This window comes from Jaculus jaculus, chromosome 1 (assembly GCF_020740685.1).
Source record: "Jaculus jaculus isolate mJacJac1 chromosome 1, mJacJac1.mat.Y.cur, whole genome shotgun sequence".
NCBI lineage: Eukaryota > Metazoa > Chordata > Mammalia > Rodentia > Dipodidae > Jaculus > Jaculus jaculus.
Window position 1 is genome coordinate 132,199,336 of NC_059102.1, and position 9,286 is coordinate 132,208,621.

The 9,286-nt window shown below is 48.6% G+C and overlaps 1 protein-coding gene across 3 annotated transcripts in view; it reads left to right on the forward strand.

Moving 5' to 3' along the window:
- The window catches only part of Ttll11 (tubulin tyrosine ligase like 11), a 313,170-nt gene extending 305,772 nt beyond the window's left edge, over window positions 1–7,398 (forward strand). For 2 of the 3 annotated variants that reach the window (XM_045153755.1, XM_045153754.1), the window contains one exon: window positions 2,287–7,398. In XM_045153755.1, coding sequence (XP_045009690.1) covers window positions 2,287–2,579 — 293 coding nt within the window. In that variant the 3' untranslated portion in view covers window positions 2,580–7,398. The remainder of the gene's footprint in view (window positions 1–2,286) is intronic. The other variant, XM_045153756.1, reaches the window with a different exon arrangement.
- The last annotated feature ends 1,888 nt before the right edge of the window (window positions 7,399–9,286 follow it).

A 9,286-nucleotide genomic window follows, 5' to 3' on the forward strand; every position in this document is an offset into this window, starting at 1 on the left:
TGCTGGCAAGGGTGTGGAGAAAGTGGAACCTTCACTCACTGCTGGTGGGAGTGCAAACGGATGCAGTCACTATGGAAATCAATGTGGAGAGTCCTCGTAAAGCCTGAACCTGGAGCTACTGTATCACCCAGACACATCACTCCTGGGCTTATACCCAAAGATGCTTAAGTCAACACACCACAGAGATACTTGCAAATCCATGTTTATAGCTGCACTACTCACAGTAGCCAGGAAACAGAACCAGCCTAAATGTCCACTAACAGGTGACTGGATAAAGGAAATGTGGCAGACAATGAGTGCAATGGAATTTAAGCAGCTGTAAAGAAAAATGAAGCCATAACATTTGCAGGAAAAATGTATATAACTGGAAATTATTAAGGGAAATAAGCCAGACTCAAAAGTATAAATACTGGGCTGGAGAGATGGCTTAGTGGTTAAGTGCTTGCCTGTGAAGCCTAAGGACCCTGGTTCGAGGCTCGATTCCCCGGGACCCACGTTAGCCAGATGCACAAGGGTGCACACGCATCTGGAGTTCGTTTGCAGTGGCTGGAGACCCTGGCACACCCATTCTCTCTCTTTCTCTCTCTCTCTCTCTCTCTCTATCTGCCTCTTTCTTTCTCTGTCACTTTCAAATAAATAAATAAAAATAAATCAAAAAAGTATAAATACTGTGTATTTTCTCTCAGATGCAGAACCTAAATTTAGAATTATGTGTGTACATGTGTATGTTTATACTTGTGTGTTTGTAACTTATAAAACTAAGAAGGGGATCATGAGGGGAGGAAGAGCTCTTAAGGTGAGAAATGGAGAGAATAATGGAATGTATGTAACCAGAAAGCAAAGGGAAGGAAGGGACAGGAGGGCAGGGGGGATGGGGTGGGGGCGACAGTCAGCAGCGAGGAGAGTGGATGAGAACAAAGTATAATGAAACATCCTATGGAGATGCCATGATGAAACCTTCTAGACCTTTACAGCATACTTTGTATGCTAACCTAAAAAATTAATAGAAAAAAGTTATGAGCATGCCAACTACAAGACATGAGAGAGCCATACACATAGGTTCCATCTCTTAAAGTTCCCAGAACCTCCTAAGGTAGCACCACCATCTGGGGAAAAGTACTCAACACATGAGCTTGAGGGAATGCCATATACTTTTTGAGATAAAATGTACCTACATCAAAATGCACAGACAAAGTCGGGTGTGGTGATGCACGCCTTTAATCCCAGCCCTCGGGAGGCAGATATAGGCAGTTCGCCAGGAGTTCGAGGCCACCCTGAGACTACATAGTGAATTCCAGGTCAGCCTGAGCTAGAGTGAGACCCTACCTCAAAAAACCAAAAATAAAACATGCATAGACATTAGTGGACAATTTGGTGTACACATCTCACATTAACTTGAAGAACATTGCTATCAGATTAGATCTATTTCATATAATTTCCCCCTGAATCATGAAACTTGAGGAGCTAGGGGTTTTCTTTTGCATATGTATGTGTGTGTGCATAGTCACATATGCCTCTCTGACCCCTGAGCTCACCGATTGGGCTAGGCAAACTATCCAGGAAGCCTCAAGGGTCTTTCTGTCTCCTCCAATACTGGGATTACAGGACTGTACTACCATGCCCAGCATTTCATATGGCCATTGAGAGCCCAGACTTGGGTTCTCAGGCTTGCATAGAAAGCACTTGACCCACTGAGCCATCTCCACAGACTAGGAGCTGGTTTCCCTCATTCTCCTATTTCCTTAAGATGGCATCTCTCACTCAACCCTGAGCAGCTGTTTTCACTGTCATTATTGTTTCTTTCAGTGAGCAAGCTCCAGCCATTCTCTGGTATCTGTCACACCCCGCTGCAGGACTAAGGTTACAGATGTGTGTGCCTAGCCGTTTGGGGTCTGGCAAATCAAAGCAGTTCCATGCTTGTGCAGCAAGCACTCCTCAGCTCTTAACTGCTGAGCCATCTCCCTAGCCCTAGGAGCTTGTTTGAATGAGGGTATTTCGCTATGGTGCCCAGAGATTTGGGCAAGGTTTAATTCCAAACACCACCCCTTTCTACCCAGGACTCCCTACTTCTCTGAGATTCAGTTTCCACATCTATGAAAGAGGGATAATGAACTCCTATTTTATAGAGTTGTTTACTTTCGTAGTGCCTGGGCTCAGTTTCTACAATGGAAACACAGCTGGTTGGGTAGGGGGAAGACTGGCTCTTGCTAGCGGCCTTGGGCTAAGGCTGAGGCTGAGCCTTTCTGGGACATCATGAGCTCTCTGACTTCCTCTCTTTGTCCACAGGGATGTGTCTGCAGGCATTTGTAGAAGCTTTCTTCTTCCTGGCCCAGAGGAAGTTCAAGATGCTGCCTCTCCATGAACAGGTGGCCTCATTGATTGACCTATGTGAATACCAACTGTCTCTGCTGGACGAAAAGCGCCTGGTCTGCACACAGAACAACACGGGTGCAGGCCCTGATGCCCAGGACAGCCCTTCCCAGGAGACCAACTCCACAGAGCAGCCATCGGTGGCCAGCCCCCCACCCCAAGAGATTGATGCTGACAACCTCACTCAACCCAAACAGGCTCTGTCTTGAAAGCCACCTTGTGCTCTCCAAAGAGACTGCCTTTGGGAGCCGCTGAGGATTCCAGCTGAGAACCTCATCAATCCTCTCTGTTCTGCAGAGCTCTTACTTCACAAGGCCAATTCTTGCCCATCTTCTCCCAGTGCTTCCTGGTGACTCACCCTGTTTTCGAGTCATTGGTGGACATGTGACATCTGAAATGTGACAGGTGCCACCTGCTATTCTGGGATCATGGGAAGCATCAACTGGGGCAAATCTACTATGTTTGGGGCCACCAGGAGTGGAGGAAGGAAGGAACAGAGAATTCCAAAGCCAAGCACCGTGGATGTGGAGAGGAAGCCAAGACCTGGGTCTGCTAGGGTCTAGAAAAGCCTGCTGATCAAAGCCTACAATCATCATGTTTATATTTCCTTCCAGCCGTTCTCTGAAAAGAGCGGAAATATCAAGAAAGTGGACTTCCTAATCATATGCTACCTGGTGTAGTTAACAGATTGACCTCACTTATTTTATTAGCTTGCATATTGCTGCAATGTTTAGTTTATTACTAATTAAGAAATAATAATTAAGAGTAACTAAGTTGGGCTCCTAGAGCCTGGGAGCCTCAGAGATCATTGTGTTTTGCTTCATTTCATTTTATTTGCTCTTGACCCCAAAGCAGAAATCTTATCTTTGGCCTCCCTGTCCAGCTAACCCAGTGGCCCCAAAGTGATGCCCTGAGAGGGGCTTCAGAGAAGATGACATAAGATAGGATGAGAGAGCCAGGAAAAGTAGGAGTGTATGAATCCGTGTGGGGCAGCCTGGACCGGAGCAACCAGTGCTCCCAAGTGGTCCACTGTGAGAAGCAGAGTTGGAAGGCCCGTGCCTGCTCTTCTAGACCCCTTGGGCAGAACACAGTGAAAAGCCCAAGTAGAGGGGTCTGGATGCACTTGTGACCAATCAGGAGCTACACTGGTTCTGTTCAACAGAGCTCTTCTGACACTATTGATGCTATTTCTCAAAGCAGGGGTTTAGAAAGTATGAAAACAAAAAGAAAGTACTTGTCAACATGGGGTGAGGGGTTGGTTCAGTAGGTCACATTTCAGCTAAGGGAATGATGGAAAAGTCAGTGCCCTTGGTGAGAGATGACCTTCCCAACCCATGTCTCTCAGCTCGTCGAAGGTCACTATCTCAATGACAAGAACCCCTCTGCCCTGGAAGCAGGCCTCTTGCCTAAAGATGGGGCCTTGGAAAGTCCCTCGCCCTGGAGGACACAATTCTGTAGAGACGGTGAGGGAAACCAGGCTGCCACTTCATGAGAGGCCTGTCAGTGCATGTTAGGACCTTTTTCTCCCAAAACAGAATTTTGACGCTGCTGTTATAACAGTGAGCGCTACGAGAGTTCTCCCATTCTCCAGCCCCACTGTATTTGCTTGCTCTGGTCAACTGGCCCCTCATTTTGCAGGGCACGGCTGAATTGAAAACAGAGCTGCTGGTTCCTTCTTCCAGGCTGGGAGGAGATAAAGCCAGGAGCCCAAGCATGCCCTGTCACTGGCTGCAGACCAAGTCCCTTCCTTAGAAGGTCCCTCAGGATCCATCCCAGCTGAGGACCAAGCTCAGCCTCTGCTGTTTCAGGCAGAAGCTGTGTGTGACCCACTAGCCTCCTGTGGGTGGCTTCAGGGCAGTTGTGCAAGAACTGTTCCTAGCAGGTCTGTGCCCTAGGCAGAGTACAGCCTCCTGGAGACCCATACCCCCATTCTCCCAAGCTTCCTGTTCCCCTGTTTCTCCTCCTGAACTCTGTGCCCCTGCCCTGCCCTTGCTCAGACCTTAGCACCTCTCCCCTGGGGAGATCAGGATCCTTGCCTCTCACCTTTCCAACCCTCTGTGTATCCCTAGCTGCCTAGAGGGAGCTGGACCACAGAGCCCAGGAAGCCCTGCTGAAAGTGGCCCTCTTCACGAGCCTCGCACAGTCAAGGCCTTCCCACCACACAATCCATAAGGACCCTGGCTCTCATGGTCCAGGCTCTCCTGGACCTGGCTCTGACTCTTAGTCTGCTTCTAGGGCCCTTAGTGTTTAGATCTGTGATCAGATAGGACGAGAATGTGCACTGCCCACCTAGTGGGAGGGTCCTATCAGGCTCCTGCTCTGAGTTCTCCACCCCATCCTCACCCTCGCTGCTCCCTCCGCCTATTCCTTCTGGCCACAGGAAAGCATAGGTCTCTCTAAGATCCAGCTCAGCTCTTACTGGAGAAGAAACTGGCTTCCATTCACTTCCTGTTCTTGTCATGTTTACCTGTGAGAGCCCAGCTATGACGGCTTCTCAGTGTTAGGCATATGCTGTTGGATCCAAGTTGACTGCCGAGGCACAGAGCAGGGGCTTGGCAGGTCTTGTTGAAATACTAGGAGCCAAGCAGTTCTGGGTGAGGCATGCTACCCATGCCCTAAGGATGCTTTTTCCAACTCTTGCTGAGCTGATGGTCTGGATGTCTCCAGACCCCAGTTAGCTGCTATCTTCCCAAAGAATGGTAACTGTCCTGTGACCCCTGAGCACATAATGGCTTTTTTGACTCTTGAGTTTCTCCATCTCCAGGCTTCGTGTGACCTTCCCAGGTCTTGTCCCTGCTCCCTAGAGGTATCCCTTCTCTTTCGTCTCTGGACAGTGAGGACAAGAGGGCTGATGGTCCTCACTCTGCTCCTCACTGGGGCATCCATCCTGCCTCCCCGCCTACAGCAGCCTGCATGGGTGTGGAGGCTCACATCATACAGTAAAGCAATCTGCCTTGAGTGTAGAGACTTAGGGAGTGGGACTTGACAAGCATTTGGAAAAGTCTTCCACATCTTCCTAGATGAGTCTAGAAACTCCTTTTTCTGTGTGAGTGTAACAACATGGTCGTTGCTTCACAATTTACAAGGTACTTTTGAATCCATCTCATTTGATCAGTGACCCAGGAAAGGATAAGAATTCTTTGCAGATGCTTCACCAAAGCCCAGTTCTGCAGACATGAAAGCATCATGTTTGCTGAGAGCATATCTGGGGGTTCTGGGTACGTGGGACTGTCTGGCATGCTCTTCTCCCCTTGAGCACCGCAGGTAGATTCTGCGGGCCACATACTCTACTGTAAGGGCTCCAGCTTCTCAGCCATTCCAACGGAGATAATATGCCCTCTCTTACACACTTAATCTTGGGAGCATTAGGTAAGATGATGGAAAGCATAATAAATGCCAAAGTGTTTTGCGAACCAAAGTGCTCCCAAAATGTAGTGCTACCTTCAGACAGGCTTCCAGCTTCCTGCAAGTGTAATGGTATCGAGGTAAAAGCTTCCATGAATAATGTTGTCCATCACGATGAATGAAGCCAAGGCAGGCTGCTCCCCTCCTTCCTGGCATCCTTTCGTCCTCTTATTTAAAGATATTCACAGGCTGAACGATGGTCCCTGCCGCTCCTAGCACATTTGCCTTGTGACTGGCAGAGTGCTATTCCAAAATGGCTCAATTTTTTTCCTTTCCTCTCTGATTAATGCCCTGTATTTCTTGTCTCTCTAGCTGAGATCTGGACTGGCAACTTTCAGCACCTCTTGAAGCTCAGGGCCTATGTGGCTGCCCATGCTCAGTGAGGGAAATTCACCAGTTAGAATTAGTATGAAATCCATCTCATCTCTGCTGATAATTTTGCCCAGTCTATTTGGTTTGATGAATGTGAGAGAATATTTCCTACACAGCATACAAATTCCCTCCTCACAAAATAATCCAATTTTTCTTCTGTTCTCAGAGACTAAGGAATTCTGCAGAATAGACAATTGCCTTCACCTCTTATAATCACAGTCTTGCATTTTCTACAAGTAGAAAAACCATGCTTCTTACACACACATGCACACACACATACACTGAGCACCGCAGAACTTCACTATAAAATGATAAAATCACTAATGGTTTCTGGCTTGTTTGCTTCTAAGTTGGATTTAGAGAGCAAAGAAAAATGGACTTCTGCCCTGGTACAGCATAACCTGCTCACCAACAGGCTCATGGGAAACATTCCCTTAAGCAAGAAGGAAGGCACTAACAAAGACTATGACCAGGCCTGAGGTCCTGAGCCTCCATACTTCCCCCACACCTCCCCCATACCTCCCTCCATACCTCTTCCATACCTCCCCCATACCACCTCATACCTCCCCTAAACTCCCCCATACCTCCCTTATACTTCTCCCACACCTCCCCCCATACCTCCCCCATATCTCCTCCATACTTCCCCTATACTTCCCCCATACCTCCTCCATACCTCCCCCCACACCTCCCCATACCTCCCCCATACCTCATCCATACCTCCCCCAGGCCCCACTCAGTTCGCAGAGATAGGTTCACTGTCTTGCGTCAGAATGGGGAACCCAGAGGAGGCCATAGCTCTTCCAGAAAGATAAAGACTCTGGCTTTGGGTTTTTCTTAGTCTGCTGCCTTCTCACTAAGTGACCGTGGTCCAGACTTTCTCTTTGTGACCCTGTCCCTGGCCCGTGCAGCACAGCTCGTGTCATGGACTTGGCACCTGGGAAGTAGTGTCTTCACAAATGCTTGTTGAGAAAAGGCATGGTCTCCATATGCTGAAAGTGATGGATGCCAGGGTACACTGCTTCTAGCCTGTCAGCCCTGGCAAGACTTTCTACTGAGACTCCAGCGGGCTCAAACCCATAGCCCTCTGTGCCTGGCTCTGCCTTGAAGAAGCTACAGCTCCTGCCTCTTAAAAGCCTTTGAAAATTCTGTTAAATTGTCATGGTGCATGAAGTCAAGGTTCTGTTACTTGGCTTCAGTTGTCTTGGTAACTTTGTAAAATGCAATAATAAAATAAAGCTGAGTGTTACTCACCACAGGCTCATTGTATATACAGCCATGGAATATTGACAGTTTCTTCTGCATGATAATGTCTGACAGCAAACCCACTGGGGTAGACCATGCTTGCTCATTTTGGGTCAACTGGTGCAAAAGGGGACACTTTTTATTTTATTTTTTTTTCCTCATGGCTAATACCTGGAAGCTATTGACTCTCAGGGACTGTGAGCTCCTGGGAGAGCTGGAGGGAGGAGTTTGGGGAGTTCTCCAGTCCTTGATCTTCTGGGGACAGTCTCTCATAGGAGGGAGGGATCTAGTCCTAGAAGTTGGCCACCTGTCAGAGCCTCTGGCAGGAATTCCTGTGGGGGAAGGGGAGTGAGGAAGGGACAGCGCCTTCATCCCGTGTGTGTATAAGGCCGTCTCTGCAGGCAGCTTGGGCTGTGCAGGTGTCTGTTGAGTTTCACCCTCCCAGAGACAGTCTGACCTGCTAAAGCTGCACCAAGGCCACTCTGGGTACTGCTGACACACACACCTGGTGGCTGTGTCCCTGGGAACAGAGGCCCTCCATCCACTTCCAGCACCTCCTCCCCCTCGACCCTCCCCCCGCGCCCCCTGCCGCCCCCCGCCCCGGGAGCAGCATATGTTCACTCTGAATATTTCCCAGACGCTGGCCCACCCGGTGGGAAGTGGAAAGCAGATGGCCTAGAGTTAAAAATAAAGTGAGACCCCAGCTCCCTGGAAATCTCCACTCCCCAGTGGCTTCAGAGAAGCATTCATTTTTCAAAGCCCTTCTGCCACAAGCGAAGACACTTAGACTGTACCTGCTGTCAACTGCTTGGGTCTTTTGGTCCCCTTAGAGTGGCCATTTGCCATTTCAACAAATGGACATGACCCAAGACACTGGCTCAGCCACCATGACACCTGGAGCACCTGCATATTGTGCTGGCTGTGACGCACAGTTGCTGGGCTGGTCCACTCCAGGGCTCAAGGAAGGAACTAGTTCCCCAAATGCAGGTGGGTGTCTGAACCCTCTTGGGCCATGAGACCAAAGCACCATGAACTAACAGACAATAGACATTTATTTCTTCCTGCTCTGGAAGCTGGAAGTCCAGGGTCAAGGTGCCAACATAGTTGAACTCTCTGCTAGCTTGACAGATGTTGTCTCATTGTATCCTTACCTGGAAAAAAAATCTGAGAAAACCACTTGGGGTCACTTTTATAAGGGTATTAGTCTAGTTCATGATCTGATTACCTCCAAAAGATCCCTGCTTCCTGATACCACCACACTAGGGCTAAAGATTTCATCAGAGAATGAGGGGGACATGGAAAATACATCCAGTCCATTGCAACTGGCTTTTCTCTCCCAGAATAAAGGTTTATGGGACTCTTGGGGACCATGATGTTTGTCACTTTAATCAGAAGATGAATGTGGCCTGGAGAGATGGCTTAGCGATTAGTGCACTTGCCTGTGAAGCCTAAAGACCCAGTTTTGATTCCCCAGTACCCATGTAAGCTAGATGTACACACGTCTAGCTTACATGCGTCTGCAGTTCATTTACAGTGGCTAGGGGCCCTGGAGCACCCATTCTCTCTCTCATAAATCAATCAATAAATAAAGAAGATGCTTGGAGGCAACAACATGATCTGCTGCAGCCTTCCTCTCAGCTGCTTGTCACTTGTCACTCACATGGACCTGCCGTAAGCCACTTGTAGAGCCAATGTTTGCTGGCCTCTCTCTTAGTGCAGGGTAAAATAGGTCACAGACTGACAGGTTAGGAATCTGGGAGTATGGCCCAGGGAGGCTAGCTGAAGCAGCCACTTGTTTAAAGTTTCATGATTTACCTGTAAAAGGGCTGTGAATACTGCATTCTGTTCTGTACTATGTCCATGTTGTAGGCAGGCTATACTGAGACAACAGACCCCA